General features: G+C 36.4%; 1 protein-coding gene across 1 annotated transcript in view; it reads left to right on the top strand.

The window, feature by feature from the left end:
* The window catches only part of LIPI (lipase I), a 122,612-nt gene that overhangs the window by 98,831 nt on the left and 3,004 nt on the right, over window positions 1-20,777 (top strand). Inside the window, exons 8-9 of the mRNA XM_073903049.1 lie at window positions 5,211-5,322; window positions 12,380-12,556. Of these exons, the coding sequence (XP_073759150.1) occupies window positions 5,211-5,322; window positions 12,380-12,556 (289 nt within the window). The remainder of the gene's footprint in view (window positions 1-5,210; window positions 5,323-12,379; window positions 12,557-20,777) is intronic.

Raw genomic sequence — 20,777 nt, forward strand, 5'->3', positions numbered from 1 at the left:
CTAACATAACAAATTACCACAAACTTAGTGGCTTAAAAAGGCAAAAATCTATTATCTTTACAGTCCTGTAGATCAGAAGACTGACACAGGTGTCATTGCAAAAATCGAAGTGTCAGCAGGACTGCATTTCTGGAGGCTCCAGGGGAGAATCTGTTTCCTTGACTTTTTGAACTTCTGAAGGCTGTCTGCATTCCTTTGCTTTTGGCCCCTTCTTCCCCAGTGGTGGCTTGAGTCTTCACTCACACCCACTGCATCTCTTCAACACTTCTTTTGCATCACATCTCTTTTTATGATTCTCTTCTGTCTTCCTCTTCTGCTTTTAAGGCTTTGTGATTACAATCCTTGTGACTGCATTGCTCCCACTTGCGTAAATCAGATAATCATCCTATTTTAAGGGCAGCTGATTAACAATTTTAATTCCGTTTGAGATCTTAATTATGCTTTGCCATTTAAGGTAACATATTCACAGGTTCCAGAGATTAGGACATGGAGATATTTGGGGAGGTCTACCACAATTACAATAAGCATATGTTGTTTCACAGTTTCCTGATATCAACGTTTTCTGTGAAGTGTGAGAACTTGACTTGCATTTAGGTTTCTTTACATTCTCCACTTTAAAATCTCATTGTCTTGAGTAGAAAATTGCATGATAATTTTGGTCTCAATCATCAAATGTATAAAATTCATGAGGAAAAGGATTGTATTCATATTGTATGAATGCAGATGTCTTCCCTTCCCATTTTTATCTCTTTGTTTTTGATGCATCAAGATGATTTCAATTCCTTTCTGTTGGAAGAAATCCCTTCTTACAATATTTAAGAGATCGAGTCTGCTAATAAACTCTTTAAGTTTTTCTTTGTCTTAGAGTGCCTTTATTTCTCCTTTATTCTCAAAGGATACTTTTGCTGGATATAAGGTTCAGAGCTGAGCTCTTTCTTTTGGCCTTTGAAAAATGTGCCACATAATGTGTGAAAAATGCTGGCCTCCATAGTTTCAGATAAAAAATCCATTGTGACTCAAATTGGTGTTCTCCTATAGATAACACGTCATTTGTCTTGGGCTGCTTTCAATTTTTTTCTTTGTTTTTCGTTTTCTGAAGTTTAATTACGATATGACTTGGTGAGATTTGGTTAGGTTTATCCTGTTTCAGGTTCACTCAGCTTCTTGAATCTGCATATTTGTTTTCTTCACCAAATTTAGAGAATCCTTTGCCATTATTTCTTTGAATATTCTTTTGCCCCACTCTCTTTTCTCTCTTCCTGACACGATAACACAGATATTATATCTTTGTTATAGTCACAAGGTATCCGAGGCCCTGTTCATTTTTTCCCTCCTCAGTCTCTTTTCTCTCCGTTGCTGAGATTGAGTGGCCAATTGATCTGTCTTCAATTTCACTAATTTCTATCCTCTATCATCCACTCTACCATCAGGCACATGCAGTGAGTTTTATATATTTTACTGTAGCTTTCATTTATGTAATTTCTATTTTGTTTTCTTTTACAGCTCCTATTTCTTTGCTCAGATCTTTCTATTCATTTTTTTTCAAGAGGCTCTAACTGACTTTGAAGCATTTTTATGATGGCTTCTTTGAAATTTTTGTCAGATAATCCCAGCATCTGATTCATCTCAGTGTTGGCATCATTTCATTGTCCTTTCTCACCAAAGTTGTGGTTGTCTTTGTTCTTGGTATAATGGGCAATTTTCAATCACATCCTGGACATTTTGTTTATTGTGTTGGAATTTGAATCCTATTTAAATCTTTTATTTCAAGCAGGCAGCCACATTGTTTAGATTTTAGTTTTATGTATTCTGAGGCTGTGATTTCTTAGATATATAAAGGTCAGCATTTTTATATTTTCCTGGTGACTTGCTTCTTTTTGCTTTATGCATAAACTTGCATTTTGACTCCCAATTTTATCCGATTCTATCACAACAACAGTTTGTCTCATAGAGCCTTTGAACCTGTTTTCTTTTCTGTCTTGAATATTATGTTCTGTAGTATTTTATTTCACATGTTACTTAACAATCAGTATTTATTATGAATGTTATCATTACAACAAATGCTCACCATATTTACCAATTTTAGTTTTCTACCTTTTATCTTGTTCTTTTTTCCCTCCCCCACTTTTTCCTTCTGAGTTTAACTCCTATCTTACTAAAATATATCCTTAGTGACTTTTCACTTCTGGTCTCTCTCAGTTTGTTTCTTTCCTTGAAAATGTCTTTATCTTTTCCTTACTCTGGAATGCAAATTTAATTCAAGATAGAATTCTACATTGAGAGTATTTTCACTCAGCACTTTGAAGATATTAATTTTCTTTTCAGATAAATTTCTTTCTTTTTTTTTTTTTTTAAAGATTTTATTTTATTATTTATTTGAGAGAGAATGAGAGATAGAGAGCACGAGAGGGAAGAGGGTCAGAGGGAGAAGCAGACTCCCTGCTCAGCAGGGAGCCTGATGTGGGACTCGATCCCAGGACTCCAGGATCATGACCTGAGCCGAAGGCAGTCGCTTAACCAACTGAGCCACCCAGGCGCCCTCAGATAAATTTCTTTTTTCATTTATTGTCAGTGTAATTGTTTCCTGCAGATAATCTATAGTTTTCTTCTGGTTGAATTAATTAATTAATTAATTAATCTATTCATGATTTATTATTATCATTTTCTAGTCTCAATGGTCATTTTAAGTCTCTTAAAAATTAAAGAAAGATATTTGTGCTATTTCAGAATAAAAACTCATGTATTCTTTAAATATAGAAAACTCTCAGTAGTCAGTTCTTCAAAATTCTCTCTTCAGAGCAAGTTGGATTTTGTTTTTTTCCAGAATTTATGTAGCATAGTCTTGGAGCATTTTTAATATAATTTGGGGGGGGGGGAGGGAGGTTCTTCAGCAAGTGATGAGTGCTAATTTAAATTTCATCTTACCAGGGCACTTGGGTGGCTCAGTCAGTTAAGCATGGGACTCTTGATTTCCTCTCAGGTCATGATCTCAGGGTTCTGAGATTGAGCCCCGTGACCGGCTCCATGCTCAGGGCAGAGTCCACTTGTTTCTCTCTCTCTCAAATAATTAAATAAATAAATAAAATCTTTAAAAAAATTTCCATGTTACCTAGAGTTTTATTTAGTCTTGGAAAATTTATCCCCCCGTCTAAGACTCATAGACAACCAGTAGGAAGAATTTTCCAAGTTCCTCTTTGAATGACAGAACAGAGAATTAAGGTTTCTGGCTCTGTGCAGGGACTTTCATTTCAGCTCTGTCACTTAGCGTCTCGTCTCCTGTGCATGGAAGTTGACACTGCAGCCTCAGTCTCCCTACATCCAGTTCTCAAGTCCTGCCGGGATCCAGGGCTTCAGTCTATCTTAAATTTGCCTTTACTTTCTCTTCATTTCTGCTTCCTAATATTTTTCCTACCTTCATCTGAGCTTGGTTTTATATTTAATTTATGGATTGTACACTCATCATTTCCATGTACTTGTAGCAAGAGGCGGGCTTATTCTGTAACATCTCAATATGTCATGCTACCAGACGTCATCTGAGAAAGTCTGAACATCTGCTTTTTTGGGTGAGATGGAACAAAGTATTTTGTCTAAAGCTGAGCAGTCACTTCAAAGTAAGAAGTGGTCCTTAACTCTCTTGTGCTAGAAATTGATGAGGTCCGGTGATAAATACATTACCTTGTTTGAGGTAATACTCAGCATCAGGAATAAAACAAGAAGTTACTACTCCTGTCTGTTTAGGAGCAACATTTAACAGCTAGCAGGCATGATTTTAGTACATGTATTTCTCATAAGAAAATTTCATATTCCATGTTCTGTTTTTTATACATTTTCTTCTAAGAGATGGTTCACAGTACAGGGACTAGTGTCTACCTCTGATGGAGATGGACTGCACATTCTAGTCCTTAAGTTGCAATATCACAACAGGATTGCGATAGAACTAAAAGAATGGGCATCACATTACACTGGGTTGCAGCAAAATGTAGTCCACTTGGCTGTTCTTGGGACTGGGGGTTGGGCATCTAAGTCATAAGGGCATCATACTTGAAGTATAGGAGGAAAAGTGGATATTGATGTTAAGTAGTAAAAGGGGTAGACCTAGTGAGCACTTAAAAATACTGCTTTGCTGCGAATTTAAATCTTCCCTCTGTCTGGGTATTTCTTCCTTTTTTTTTTTTTAATTTTATTTATTTATTTGACAGAGAGAGACACAGCGAAAGAGGGAACACAAGCAGGGGGAGTGGGAGAGGGAGAAGCAGGCTTCCCACTGAGCAGGGAGCCTGATGCGGGGCTCGATGCTGGGCTCGATCCCAGGACCCCGGGATCATGACCTGAGCCAAAGGCAGACGCTTAACGACTGAGCCACCCAGGCGCCCCTGTCTGGGTATTTCCCCTCCAGATGCATCAACATCTTCCCATCATAGAAATGAAAGTATCTTAAACTTGTTTTCTCAGCTAATCTTCTAGCTCTTGTTTGCAGGTGGGAGTAGTGGGATCTTGAAGCAGTTCTGGGCTGTGGTGGGGTTTCTGGCAGAGCCTTGTTCTCTGGCCCTCAATAATTATTTGAACTACATATTCCCTAATAAATTCTTCTTGTGCTTTAAAAAAAAACCTCACAGGGAGTCAGAACTTTCTGTATAGCTCAGACTATATTGAGTATAGTGATTAAGTCAGCATCCTTGCCTCTGGAAGATTTACTATATCAATGTTTAGCTGGGGCATTTTGAATAAAAACTATTATGAGCTTGGTATATATAGAAATACTTAATTTTATAGGTATTCCTAAACAACCAGTGAAATTGGGAATTATATTTGTCAAGCAATTTTACCTAGGACTATTCATCAGATAATTAAGAAACCTTATCATATTTACTTTAGTTGTGCTATTGAAAAAGAAAAATTGTTTCATTGACCTAAATTCTAAAATTTTTTGGTTTGCAGACCAGTTAGTATTCTCTAATTATTTGGCCAACTTTCCATCATACCTATGACTTTCTGGCAGGCTTTTTCATTCCTCATTTTCAAGTCTAGTTAAAAATTGACAAAAAGTAAAATATATTACCCATGTACCTAATGAGTGGCTCTCAATATTATGTGCATATATAATATGTGCCTAGATTGCATACATATATACATACATGTGTATCTGCATAGGCACCAAAAATAAGGAAAAAATAATAATGTGAATTGCATTCTATATTTTTATTTTACAGCCTATTATTTTGTTCTCACTATAACTGTTCTGGATAAAACTATAGAGGATGGCTATTTTACATTTAAATTATTAAACCAGCTTGGAATGGTTGAAGAGCCAAGGCTCTATGTGTAAGTATAAGTTATATTTTTTTTTCTTTCATAAATTAAATGTTTGTTTTCTTGAGCATCTCCTTTGGACTATAATACAAATGGTGTAATTTTTCTATCCATTGAAACTTAAATGTTAAATATTAAAAGAATCTCAGGTGTATATTCTAATTCATTCATTCTGTGGAGGAAGATGCTGAATACGAAGTCGACTAACTTGTTTATGTCATACACACCTAGGAACTACAAACATTAGGGGAAACTTTTTTTTCCCTCTCATTCTAACTCTCATTTCAGTGTTCTTCTCAAACTACTTGCCTTCTAATTCTCTCTGGTTTTCAGGCAACATTGTGTTCACAGTGATGTGAATAAATGTCTAACAACTTCTGTCAGTAGAGTGACCCAATTTCAGTGTTCCAGAGAACCACTCCCAGCCACAAATTCCACAAGTAATAGAAGAGTGTTTTGTTTTTACTTAATCTTCTATTTAACTCTTTGTGTATATATGTATGTGTAGGTATATATACATATTTTTTATCTAATCATCTCAAAGAATGTTCTCAGCTTGAATTTGTTGAATGCATATTTGTGTATTTAATAAATTCTCAAACTAAGAAATTCATTTCCTGTTAAACAAAAGAATGGTATGGAGGTATATCCTACTATTAAAATTGTAGTTTCCAACCTGCTGTGCTAGACTTCTAGAAATTTTTTAAATAATGTTCACAATGCTCACTGGTACCATGTCTAGTGATGAAATAAAAGATACACTTTATTTTATTGTGCCTGGACTTAGAACAATTTGGTTTAAGTTTAGACTGACTACTGATGACATCTTTAGAATTTCAGGAAGCATAGTTGGTATATCCAGTTTTTACTATTGTCATAGTCTAGGTAGTTACAGTACCTGAACTGACTAAATCTGATGCGTGATGGGCTTCAGACCTGCATGCATCGTGATACCCAAACTTATTCAACCACTAAAGCGAACCAGGGAAAAGTCTCTGCATGCTTATATATTTGCACATTAGCATTGCAAACAATGGAAGTGATGTATGTAATTTTACAGGATTATTATGAACCTTTGTTTAAAATCTAAAATGATATTAAAATATAAAAAGTAGCTGTATCTCATAATAAATGAAGTTTGTTTTGTAGATAAATCTTTAAAACCTTGAAAGCCACAAAGAAAAATAATAGTAAAAGAAGTATATTATGATAAAATATTGAGAACCTATGTATTGAAGTGACATAAAGACTACTTCATCATAGGATACTAAGGCCATTCTTGGAAATAATGTTCTGAGTTGTAAGTCAGGAAAATTTTTTTAAACATTGGGATAAACATATTTTTAATATTAGATCCTTAAAATTTTAATTTTCTTAAAATGATTAAAGGCATTGCTGATAATTTAGTAGTTGGATGGAACTGGTGATGAGTGAGCATCAATTCTTTTTGTTTTTTTCCCTTTCTTCAACTTCCCCTCAGTCACCCAAAGAAGAATATTAAATAAATCAAATTAGGATTCCCGATTCTTCAAATTCTTCATTTATATCAAGGCCCATAATTTTTTTATTTTATTTTATTTATTTATTTATTTATTTTTTAAAAGATTTTATTTATTTATTTAACAGAGAGAGACAGAGTGAGAGAGGGAACACAAGCAGGGGGAGTGGGAGAGGGAGAAGCACGCTTCCCTGCAGAGCAAGGAGCCCGATGCGGGGCTCGATCCCAGGACCCTGAGATCATGACCTGAGCCGAAGGCAGACGCTTAATGACTGAGCCACCCAGGCGCCCCCCCATATATTTTTTTAAAGATTTTATTTATTTATTTGACAGAGAGAGACACAGCGAGAGAGGGAACACAATCAGGGGGAGTGGGAGAGGGAGAAGCAGGCTTCCTGCAGAGCGGGGAGCCCGAAGCGGGGCTCGATCCCAGGACCCTGGGATCATGACCTGAGCCGAAGGCAGACGCTTAATGACTGAGCCACCCAGGCACCCCAAGGCCCATATTTTATTAAGAGAAACTTAATTTTGAGCACTGATTGACAGTGTTATAATAATAGTTATTTTATAATAGTTTATTGCTTCAAATCACTTAAAATAGTGTATATATGTGCATATATATAACACACATATGTGTATGATCCATTATTTATTTTTATACGACACATGCTCTCTTAGGTTTTTGAATCCACTTATTCAACAGTGTTATTCAGCACCAACGGAACTTATTCAGGCATTTCACCAAATAACGGGTATTCAAGATAAAATAGCACTGTATTGTTCTCAAGGAAGTCACAGAAACCTGGAGGAGACTAATGCATATTTAGAGCTCTGAGTAATAAGTTCTGTAGTAGCAGAATACTTATGTGCTCTGGGTGTACAGAGGAAGAAGCAAGGAAGCATTTGAAGGAGAGAGACCGTAGTCAAGGCCTAGCAAGAGAGTGCTTTCAAAGGCACGGAAATAGGACAGTAGCAGAGTTCAGTAATAGCACAAAGACTGTAGTCCGAGAGCAGTTGTTTCCAACTTGTCCAGAAGGCAAGGCAATTGTGATTCTTGATTTCCTTCATAAACATCCTTGTCTATGCAGAGCACCGTGAAAGATTGACGCACTTTATCCACATACTTGACTTCGTGCATTTTTCATGAAGGAATATAAAACATGGATGATATATTCATGGCAAATCTGTCCATTTAAGCCTGGCCATAGGCTTTATTGTTTTTCTATTAAATAATTCTTTGCTAATAGCTTTGGTAATGCTTCGGGATTTGAACTGTTTCAGAAACCAGGGAAGCCAGAGACTTTTAAATGACCTTTTGTTTCCCTTTTCAAAATTGAAAAGGAATATTTGCTCACTCTAGAAAAATGTGTCATACAGTAGAAAATGAGACTAGCATATATAATTATATAATCCAGGGATATTCACATTTACTATTTGGTCTACATCTATGTCTCCTTCTCTTCCTCTACCTCCTCATTTCCTTCCTCTTTCTTCATGTACATACCCCTCTGCATTATTTTTTTTCACTTAGCAAAATTAGGATCTTATCCTGATTTTTATACTGAATGTTACAATGTAATAATATTTTGTCACTTAAAATTACTCACACATTATAATATGATGCCAAATATATTAATACATCAATATAGGAATTTAAACAGGAGGTATCAATTTTGGACATTCTGGTTAGAATGATTCCCTCAGAGGATGAGGAATGGAGAGATTAGAGTGGCACAAGTCCAAAGAGGTGACTGTTGTAGTAAATTCTGTGAGAGATGATGGAGGCCTGGACTAAATTCGCGGAAATGTTTTTTGTTTTGTATTGTTTTTTTTGTTGTTGTTTTTAGGACTTAGAATAGATGTATTTTTATGATAAATTAAATATATGAAATTGAAGGAAAGAAGCCAATTTTGAGGCAAATATTTAAGTTACGGTGTCATTTACTGAGCCAGCAGGTCATGGAGAGGAGCCAGTTTAATCATTCAATATAATATCTTGAAAGCTTCTATAGGCCAGTAACTGTAGTAGAAATTAGGGATACAGTTCTGGACAAACTAGATTGCTGTCTTTACATAATTTCTGTCCAGTGCAGCCGATAGACTTTACAAATACATAATACAGATAAAATGATGATGTTCCTCATTCCTCTATTCAAACAATTTTTAATGTGTTTCTGCATTGAACTAGGGACTGTGCTAAGTGCTGAGGATACTGTGATGAGAAAAATAGACATGGTCCTACCCTCACTAAAGTTACAGCTTAATGAAGGATATAACAGTAATCAAAAATAAATAAAAATATATAAATAAAATCTGAAAAATGTCTTGAAGCAAATTATAGTGTGTACGGAAACATAAAATAGGGGATAGTGTGGTCATTAAAAGTTTCCCTAAGGACATTTCATATTAGTTGAGACCTAAATGAGGAGCAGGGATTCATCTGCTTTGCTATATTCCAGGCAGAAGGGTCAATAAATGCATAGATCCTGAAGGAGGAGAAAACATAGCCCATTTTAGGAACTGAAGGAATTTTATAATGTCTTAGAATGGAGGCAGGAAAAGCAAGAGAGATATAAGAGAGGTAGTAAACCCCTAGATTCTGTAAGAACTAGAACTTAGAGGGCATTTCTAGGATTTTATTTTACTCACTGGGCAAATGAAAACCACTAAAGTGTTTTAGTTGGGCCAGTCTGGTTGGAGCTGGGATTGGATCTTTATTTCGGAAAAACAATTTGATCACAGTGGGTTGATGAGGGAAAAGACAGGATGTCGTTGCAAGAATATAGGCAAGGAACAATGGTGTCCTGAGTGCTTGCAGTGGAGATGGAAACTGAGGATGGATTCAAAGCAGATTCAGGATATTTCATAGGTGTAGTCAGTAGGAATTTATGATAGATTGGAAGTAGGAGTTAAAAGAGGGGATATCGAGGGTGAATCCTAATTGTCTGGCTTGGGTAATACGTGGTAGAGCCATTTAAAATGATAAAGAAATTTGTAAGCTGTTGGGTTTTGTTTTGTTTTGTTTTTTGGTGAGAGATGGTTTTTGGGGAAGACGTCATTTAGATTTGGACCTACTGAGCTGCAGACATCCTTGAGAGATCCAAGTAGACATGATGAATAACAGTCAATATGTACGTCTGGATCTCAGCAGACAGAGTGCACCTAGAGGCAGAGATCTGGTGGTCATGAGCAAACAGTTGGTATTCGAAATCATTAAAGTGGGTGTGAAATTGTAGGGAAAGAGAGCACATTCCCATCTGGACATACTGACTTTGAAGTATCTCTGAGAAATCCAGATAAGGTCTTAGACAGAAATTAGCGATATGATCATTGGTGCTATATTCCATGAAAGAGGAGGTAGTAATAGTGCCTGGAAGGAGCAGAAATGGGCTTTGAGGAGTGTGATGACAACCTTTTTGGGGGCCTAGTTGTTTTGAAGACTCAAGAGGAGGAAAAGGTGGGAATAAAGGTAAGATGGCACAAGTGCTGGACATACTCTTTGTCCATTCTACGTGTGATTGTTGCCTTTGCTCAAGCCAGTCATTGCTGCCTTGAAGGAGGGAATTAATACAACAGATTTTTTTTAAGATTTATTTATTTGAGAGAGAGAAAGAGAGAGAGGGAGAGAGTGTGAGCAGGGGGAGAGGGAAAGAGAGACTCTCAGGCAGACTGTATGCCGAGCGTGGAGCCCCACACAGGGCTCGATCCCGCGACCTTGAGACCACGACCTGAACTGAAACCAAAGTCAGAGTCTTAACTGACTGAGCCACCCAGGTGCCCCAGTACAACAGATTTTTGTTTTCTTTCTCTCCTCTTCCTTTTCCTTCCCTTCTCTCTTCTTCCCTTGCTTCCTCCTCTCCTCTCCCCCTTCCTCCCACTCTCCCTCCTTTGCTTTCCCCCTCCTCCTACTTATCCTGCTCCTCCTCCTTTTCCTTCTTTGCGGTCCCCTTTGTAGTTAAGCAGATGCATATCGATCTAACCGACTCCAGGCCCCCCATACGTCTGGCAAACAAGGATGAGGAATTTGAGTAGAGTGATGAAGAACACTGACATGACTGTGTTTGCGTTCTGGCTTTGCATTCACTAGCTTAGGAAAGCCTCTTATATGCTCTGATACTCAGTTTTCTCATCTGTTAATGGCAATACTAATAGGACCTAATAAAGGGAGTTGTTAAGATAGTTAAATAAGATTAAATATGTCGAACTTCATTACAGTTCTGGATGCACTTTAAATGCTCGGAAAATTGTACTTATTAAATTCTACCTTTATTTTTTCCTTTTGAATCTGAGGCTGTTATAATTATTCCTTTAATTCACAAATATTTGGTAAAATGGCACAGAACAATGAAGAATTATTATTTGAGTACCCAGCCCATTCAGGGAACTATGATAGTTGTTCAGGGTCTAAAAAAAGAAGCATAAGGGGACTTCTCTAATCTTTTTTTTAAAGATTGTATTTATTTATTTGAGACAGAGGATGAGAGAGAGAGCATGAGAAGGGGAAGGGTCAGAGGAAGAAGCAGACTGCCTGCTGAGCGGGGAGCCGGATGTGGGACTCGATCCTGGGACTCCAGGATCATGACCTGAGTCGAAGGCAGTCACTTAACCAACTGAGCCACCCAGGCACCCAGGACTTCTCTAATCTTAAATGTACAATCTAGACACCCAAGTCAGAAAGACAAGATGTCCCACTTTTTTCTCAAAAAGTATCTCCAAATAATTTTGTAGGGAGATACATGTATTATCATTTTATTTTGTTTTAACTTATTTTAAATTAGTTTTTTAAATTTTTTATTTTATTTAAATTCAATTAATTAATTAATTAGCATATTATTAGTTTAGAGGTAAAGTTCAGTGATTTATCAGTTGCATATAACACCCAGTGCTCATTACATCATGTGCCTTCCTTTATGTCCATCACCCAGTTACCACCTCCCCCTCAGCAACCCTCAGTTTGTTTCCTGTTGTTAAGAGTCTCTTATGGTTTGTCTCCCTCTCTGATTTTGTCTTATTTTATTTTTCCCTCCCTTCCCCTATGATCCTCTGTTTTGTTTCTTAAATTCCACATATGAGTGAGATTATATGATGATTGTCTTTCTGTGATTGACTTATTTCACTTAGCATAATACCCTCTAGTTCTATCCATGTCATTGCAAAAGGTCAGATTTAATTTTAATTTTTAATTTTTTTTGATGGCTGAGTAATATTCCGTGTGTGTGTGTGTGTGTGTGTGTGTGTGTATAATGTATTTGCATCTTCTTTATCCATCCATCTGTTGATGGACATCTGGGCTTTTTCCATAGTTTGGCTACTGTGCACATTGTTGCTATAAACATTGGGGTGCAGGTGCCCCTTTGGATCACTATGTTTGTATCCTTTGGGTAAATACCTAGTAGTGCAATTGTTGGGTTGTATTTTAAATTATTTTAATAAATACTTTAACAAATATGTTATTGTTTGGCCTTTTTCCTTTAAGTTTATTCTTTCTATCCTGCATTATGAACATTACATTGACTTCAGAGTTAAATTATATTTTACTAATATGCTGAACATATTAAATTCTCTCTTTAGGAAGAACAGATCATTTAATGAGTTCCAAGAAGTCAAAATTCTTGCTCAATTTTTAAATGATGTTGTAAATATTTCAAGCATTGGTTTGGCATATTCTCAGAGCTCACATTGCCCGTGTATCACAGGCAGATACAAAATCCAGCGTATCATGTTACAATCACTTACATATCCAGAAAGGTAAGAAAACTGAATTTTGATTTCAGTGTATAATCTTTTATACTTGAAAATATTGGTATGCTAAGAAATGTTTTAAAAGTTTATGGATTCAAATATCTGTTGTGTATTTCAGATTATATTTTACACAAATGTTAGAATATCTAAAAGGTGCAAGATGCACTTTTTTAAAAATGAAAATTAGTTTGAATGAAACTTAGTTTGGAATCACATCACCTAAAGCAAAGAAAAAGCAAACACAATCATTTCATTAGACGCAATAAAAATGAAAAAAAATGAGACAAATATCTGCCTTAGAAGTTGATCGATAATTTCTTTTTTTTTTTAAGATTTTATTTATTTATTTGACAGAGAGAGACACAGCAAGAGAGGGAACACAAGCAGGGGGAGTGCGAGAGGGAGAAGCAGACTTCCCGCGGAGCAGGGAGCCTGATGCGGGGCTCGATCCCAGGACCCTGGGATCATGATCTGAGCCGAAGGCAGACGCTTAACGACTGAGCCACCCAGGCGCCCTGATCGATAATTTCTTATATATACATATATATTTACAGAGAGGTTGAGATTCCTTTTATACAATTCTTTAGATGGGGTTCAGTGGCTGAAAACTATAATGAGGCATATGGTCATAGAAGATAGAAGTCATCATGACTTTCAATGATTTTTTGCTTTCTCTTAAATTTATTTTTATTTGGGAAGAGAAAAAAAAGTCCATTTTCATCTATTGTATCTAAGATTCTACATATCACTGGAAATTCAACCCCAAGAATATATTGACAGAAGTGAAGCTCTAGCATATATACAATAACAGCGTGAGGAAAATCTGACTCTACATTTTAATTTTACCATCATATGTTTTGGTTTGTCTGTTATATCACAAATATCTCCATTCTACATCATGACTTGATGGGTTTTTTGAAGATGATAGACTCCAGCGGTATTTTTCTTAGTCTATTTAATATGCTTTTCTTAGTTCCGTGTTCTCCTAACTGAAGAGGTTTTCCTACTATCCTTGTCCCCACAGTATTGATGTACATGTTCACCATGGCAGAATTCATAGTCCCACAAAACACCTCTGTGAAAGTACTAAGAACCACTAAGGCCTCTTTAATGAGTTGACCATTTGTCTATTTGGATATGCGACATGTGATTTGTTCCAACCATGAGTGTCAACTGAGAGTCAATAGCAATGGGTTTGTGGATTGCTAGAAAACTCTCCTTTAGCTGACAGTGGAGCTTTCTTTTTACTTCTCTTTATGTTTCTGTATTTATATATTTGATTCCCTAATTACCTTTCTATGAATGTTGCGCATAGTAAATAAGAATTTTTGGAGAATAAAAATAATAAATGATAAGAATATGCATTCAGACAAGGTCTATATCAAAAGAGGAGAATTGGGGGAGGGCACCTGGGTGGCTCAGTTGGTTAAGCATCTACCTTCGGCTCAGGTCATGATCCTGGGGTCCTGGGATCAAGCCCCACATCGGGCTCCCTGCTCAGCGGGGAGCCTACTTCTCCCTCTCCCCCGATCCCTCTCTGCTTGTTCTCTTTCTTTAAAATAAATAAATGAAGTCTTTTTAAAAAATTTAAAAAAATAAAAAGAGGAGAATTAGAAAGATTCTTTGAACTGAAAATTATTTTGTAACTTTTGGCATGAAAATAGTCACTCAAAAGTCACTAAGTAAGATGTCATTATAATGGAAAAAATCTAGGAATAATTTTACTGTTTTTTGTCTTTGATTGAAATACCTGCAAAAAATACCAAAATATATGGAAATTTTCAGCTAGGAATATTAGCAACATCATTCCCCACCAAAGTATACCAGAGAGAGAGAGAGAGACAGACAGACACACATAAGGGGGTCATGTTTGAAGGACTAGAGCTCAAGATTTTTAATCTTCAACTGATCTCTGTATTGATTACCTTTTTAAGACAATATTTATTTATTCCCCACCCCTTGTGTTTATTATCTTAAAGATGCAAAGCCTCTACTAAACATAAGAATGCAAAATATATTTGTGTTCCCAAAAGCTAAGTTTTAAAGGGGCCAAACTTGTTGCACCATCATTTCCCCTTATTCTCCCCCATTAATACCTCTCTGAGCATAAGGAAGGTGAGTATAAACAGAGAAGTTGAGACGTGATTTTATATCTTCTGTTTCTGGTACTTAAATGTAAAGAATTCATACTGTCTCAGAATAAAGTCTTCTCCCTATATATCATATATCGAAAGAGAAAATAAAAAGTTTCCTCTTTAGTCTGAGGGTATAAACAAAATACACTTTCTAATAGCTATGGACATTTGCCAATTAAGGCAAAACATTAATTAACCACCACCTTACCTGTTTCACAAAGTAGCTTATTCATTCAAGAACTTTCCCCTGCTGCTCAGGTGAAGAGGCCAGCTCCCACCCCCTTGTCCCCCACACCATATTGTCTAACCATCTTTTTTTTTTATTATTGTTTTGTGGTAAGAGCATTTAACATGAGATTTACTCTCAACAAATTTTGAAGTGCAGTATTATTTACTATAGGCATGATGTTGTAGAGCAGAAAAACAAGCAAACTCTTACTACTACAAAAGACAGAAAATCCAACCACAGATCCCTAAAGATAAAGGGGACCTGTAGCCAGATGTATCTGAAAATGCCATAGAAGATAATGGCCCCTGGCTTAGCTGCATTCAAAGGACCAAGTGCACTTCTGTGCTAGCTCTTGGCTTTGCCATTCACATTGCTTTGTCCCAACACCAACTTGGCTGCTACTTGATGCCAAATTCAAATCCCGTGAGGATGGGTGGGGAAAGAGTTTTAAAGTCTCTTTGCATGTCACTGACTTTGACTGGGCAAGTACATACCTTTGAACCTCATGCTGTGGCCAGGGAAGTAGATTTTTCTGATTGGCCAGGGAAATAAGTCCTTTGATTTGTGCTTACTCTGTGACAAGATGGGACCAAATTCAATCAAAGTTTATGTGTATATATATATATATTTTTTTTTTTTTTTTTAAAGATTTTATTTATTTGACAGAGAGAGGGAACACAAGCAGGGGGAGTGGGAGAGGAAGAAGCAGGCTTCCCGGGCTCAATCCCAGGGCGCCGGGATCATAACCTGAGCCGAAGGCAGACATTTAATGACTGAGCCACCCGGGCGCCCTGATCCAAGTTTATATATTAAGAGTAGGTTGAAGAATGTTAAAGGTAGTATTACCAGAGAAGATAATATTACCTGTAAGGTGAAAAAAGTAACAGGACACTACAGAAAGACTGAAAAAAATTTGATAATTCAGGCAAAACATTAATTAAAAGTAGATTGGTTTGGGGGAGGCTGGGTGGCTCACGTTGAGCGTCTGCCTTCAGCTCAGGTCATGATCTCGGGGTCCTGGGATCAAGTCCCGCAATGAGCCCCGCATTGAGCCCTGCAAGGGCGTCTTGGCTCAGCGGTGAGTCAGCTTCCCCCTGTCCCTCTGTGGTCCCTCTCCCTCTGTAATTTCTCTCCGACTCTCTGATCCCTCTCTTCTGTGATTGCTGTCACTCTCTTCAAATAAATAAATAAAATATTAAAAAAAAAGAAAACGAACACTTCAATCTAAACAGTTTTACTGCGATCAAGTATAAGTTAGCATTTTAAAGAAGGAAAACATCACTCATTAGAACAGTTTTTTTTTTTAAGTGAAATTGGAAGAACTGAGCCTTGAAGAGAGATGGGTAATAAATGGCCTTTAGGTTGCTAGAGAATACCAAGCAAGGAAAGCAGCAAGAACCTCCAAAGGTGCATTTGTGTTCAGTGTGTTTTTTCTTTAATATCAAAAACATTAGAAACACTAAGAATTGTGACGGGGCGCCTGGGTGGCTCAGCCATTAAGCGTCTACCTTCGGCTCAGGTCATGATTCCAGGGTCCTGGGATGGAGCCCCATATCGGGCTCCCTGTCTGGCGGGAAGCCTGCTTCTCCCTCTCCCACTCCCCCTGCTTGTGTTCCCTCTCTCACTGTGTCTCTCTGTCAAATAGATAAATAAAATCTTAAAAAAAAAAGTAGATGGGCTTGTAATTTATCTTACTGAAGTTAGATATTGATTTAACAACAACAAAAAACCTCAATATAATTTTGATTGGCTGATGCAGTTAACCTGTGAATGAAGGCAATGAATGAATAGCTAAGCTGGATCACTCAAATTCAGATTTTTCAAGATCTGAATACTTCAGACGATTTTGGGGTAAGTTAGGTTTTTTTTTTAACTGGTTGTATTTATTGTTCTGGATAGCTATAATGTAATATTTTGCGTGATAAGACAATTTGAGATTGAACATTGTAGTAACTGCTTAAATAATTTACTCCAATATATCATGGAGGGTTGATGTATAACTTTAGACATTTTGTCCTTTTTCAAATTAATTAAATATTTAAATCAACAATTTTGTAGCTTTGCCCCGAATGCCTTACTTACTTCCTGTTAACTTCCCTAGTTATTTAGCATTGCATTTAGTTGAAGAGTTTCAACATTTAGTAAACCGTTTTCAAGATGAATAATAGTGGTTAAGGGTGTTTAGATTTACTACATCCCAGACACTGCTTTTGCAACCTTTGCAACACCTCTCTGAGGTAAATATTTTCTTTGTTTTATTAGTAAAGGAACAGAAACTGAGAGGCTTTATATAACAAGCCTAAGGTTTCTCAGCAGAGGAGTGGCTTCGCAATGATTTGAAGCCAGACTTTTCTTGGGTTTTTAATGTTTTTTTTTCTTTTAGTTGCTCTTATTTTGATAGTAATAAACACTTTTTTCACTAACTAATATAGTGATTTATTCCCCTTATGGAGTATTTGGAAAATTTAATTCAAATGTAATGCTACAACCAGGAACTATCACTGTTAATATTTTGTCATGCTTACTTATCATCACACATGTTACAAGTGAATCATGAATGTAATTATTTGCATTAAATTATAAGCCGGCTTTCTGTGTAGGGTCATGCAGTTTATTCACTGCAGGAGGTACCGGCATCATTGTTCATGTAGATAACAAGGTGAACATAATGTACTTGGAGGTGTGCCATACCATGGACCTGATTAGAAGCATTTTTTTCTTCCAAAATATAAATAAATGGCTGCCATTATATTCCACCTTTTGCAGAATATTCAAATTAGTCTTTCCTTTATTGTTCGGCATTTTGGTGCTTTTTCTTCCCCCCAATGCTTGCTTATCATAAATACTATCGATGCATAGAAAACTATCTGCACAGTAAACAATTTCCCTGTTCTATATTCATAGAAGGAACATCAAGGAGGAGGAACATTTTCAAATCTTCCACCTCAGCACATGATGTTCACACCTTGATACAGGTTGTTGGTGAGCCTACAGACAGTGGTTGCTTTCTCCATGCATTTCTCCATTTTATTTATTTTTATTTTTTTTAAAGATTTTATTTATTTATTCATTTGAGAGAGCGAGAATGAGAGAGAGAGAGAGAGAGCATGGGAGGGGAGGGTCAGAGGGAGAAGCAGACTCCCCGCTGAGCAGGGAGCCCAATGCGGGACTTGATCCCGGGACTCCAGGATCAGGACCTGAGCCGAAGGCAGTCGCTTAATCAACTAAGCCACCCAGCCTCCATGCATTTCTCCTTTTTAAAAAGTCCTGTGTTATAAGGGAAAAGGAAAGGGGAAAAAGGCAGACAGATGTGTCCACTATTATATGCAACTCCCTGTCTTCTTTTTTTTTTCTTCTTAATCATTTTTGCATAGACAGCTATTGTACACAGTTCATTCATTGCTTAATAAGGAAAAAATAGGGTAAAGTAATTGGAATATGCTATAGAGCAAAAAATAAGCATGCATGTAATTTCAATTTTTATGTAAAATCTAAACAGTGGATAGGCAATGAAAATTTACTAAATTTGCAAAATTTAGATGCAGTTGTTTCTACTCGGGGGAGGGGGGCGGGAAGAAACCTAAAACACATTTTTGTAGGGTGGTTAGCAAAACTCTTAACATTCCCTGCTGGCTGGGGATGCTAACAGATGCTTGGATGAAATGTATGCTTTAAGTTTAATTACCTAGATAATTGCCATAACCGTTTAGTTGCTTTTCCTATTTACATCTGTCCATACAGATAATGTGCAATTAATGAGAATTAGCGCTGCCAAATTATTGGGAATGTGAGTTTTAAAAATGTGATGCCTTATGGTCCAGATAAACTGTGTCTGCATTCAACCAGTAATTATCTCTGTAGCAAACTCTGATAGACACTACAGCATAGTTCTCCTTCAGGGCGTTTCCAGTAGAGTAGGGCCTTCAAACTTAGGGACTGAGAGGAATATTCACAGTGAAGGTGACCTGGGATGACTTCCTGAGAAAAGTTGGATTAAAGCTGCTTTTTAACACTTAACAGTAAAAAGTACTCTTTTTGGTATATAGTTCTATGAGTTTTGATACATTCATAAAGTCATATAACAACCATCACATTGAACATACAGGACATTTCCATCAATGACAAAAACTGCCTTGTGCTACCCCCTTATTTTCAACCCGGCTCCTACTCCCTGGCAACCACTGTCTCTAGTTTTGCCTTTTCCAGAACTTTATATAAATGGAATCATAATAGTATGTAGCCTTTTGAGTATGGCTTTTTTTCATTTAGCTTCATACATTCAAAATTTATGCATTTTGTTGCTTATACCCATGGGATGTTATTGATGAATAGCATTCCATTGTATGTATATACCACAGTTTGTTTATCCACTCACCAGTTTGAAGACATATGGTTTGTTCACAGTTTTTGATATCTATCTATGGATAAAGCCAACATAAATATTTGCATGTAGGTTTTTATGTGAACATAAGTTTTCATTTCTCATGGATAAATACCTAGAAGTGAAATTGTTGGGTCATACTGTTAAGTGTATGTTTAACTTTAGAGGAAGCTGCCAGACTGTTTTCCAAAGTGACTGTACATTTTGCATTCCCACTGGCACTTAGCAGGGTTCCATTGCTCTCCTGCATCATCAAAGACTGCACCTTCCCCAGTGTTTTTGTTGTTTGGTTTTTGTTTTCCCTCTACTAATAGGTGTATAGAGATTGTGTTTTTAATTTGGATTTCTCAAATAGTGAATGATGCTGATGGCTTCTGCCATTTTTGAGGATATTTACATCATTTAGTTTAATGTGATTATCAATGTGGTTTGGCTCAAAACTATCATCTTACCATTTTGTTTTCTCTTTGTCCCACCTGTTTTTCATTCCCAGTTTTGTCATTGTCTGCCTTCTATTGGATAAAGAGTAGTCTCATGATTACATTTTATTTCCCTACTGTGGTATTATTATTATTATTATTATTATTATTAACTCTTTGATTATTTTAGTGGTTTCTTTGGGGTTCATATTATAATCTTAATTTATCAGAGTTTACCTTCAAGTGAATTTTACCACTTCACATTTAATGTGAGAATGTTTACAGTAGAATAACTTCATTTCTCCCATCCTAGCTTCTGTGTTGTTGTTAGCATACATTTTACTTGTACATATGCTAAAAACTCCATAATACAGTGTATCATTTTTGTTTAAAGAGTTAATCTATTAAAGGGATATAAATGATTAGGAAAAGTCACTATTTCTGATGCCTTCTCAGAACTGTTAAGTGGTTGCCTATTTTTATGTGGTATAATTTACCTTTGGGCTAAAGGAGTTCCTTTAAGGCTTTTGGTTTGGTTGGTTGGACTTTGTTTTGTTTTGTTTTATTTGGTAGTGTGGGTCTACTGGGTGTGAATTCTTTCAACTTTTGTGTATCTGAAAAAGTCTTTAGGATGCCTTCGTTTTGAAAAATCATTTCTTTGGATATAGATGCCTGGTTTGACAGGTTTTTTGTTTGTTTGTTTGTTTTTAAGTTCAGTTAGTTAAAGATGTTGCTGGACTGTCTTCTACCATGAATTGCTCCTAATGAGAAATCTATTACTCTCCTTCCTTTGTTCTTGTGACGATTATATGCCTTTTTTTTTTTTTTCCTGGCTGGTTTTAAGATTGTCTCCTTGCCACTGATTTTAAGCAGTTTGGTTATGATGTGACTTGTAATTTTCTTCATACCTCTTGTGTTTGGCACTTGTTGACCTTCTTGGACCCATAGGTTTATAGATTTCATCAAATTTCATCTAAAATCATAATTATTTTTTGGGGAAATATATTTTTCCAAGTCCCTTCTCTCTCCTCTCCCTTTGGGGACTCCAATTTCAAGTTCATTA

Source organism: Callorhinus ursinus, unplaced genomic scaffold (assembly GCF_003265705.2).
Source record: "Callorhinus ursinus isolate GAN/ISIS: 27379988/994484 unplaced genomic scaffold, GSC_fseal_2.0 scaffold1, whole genome shotgun sequence".
NCBI classification, from domain to species: Eukaryota; Metazoa; Chordata; class Mammalia; order Carnivora; family Otariidae; genus Callorhinus; species Callorhinus ursinus.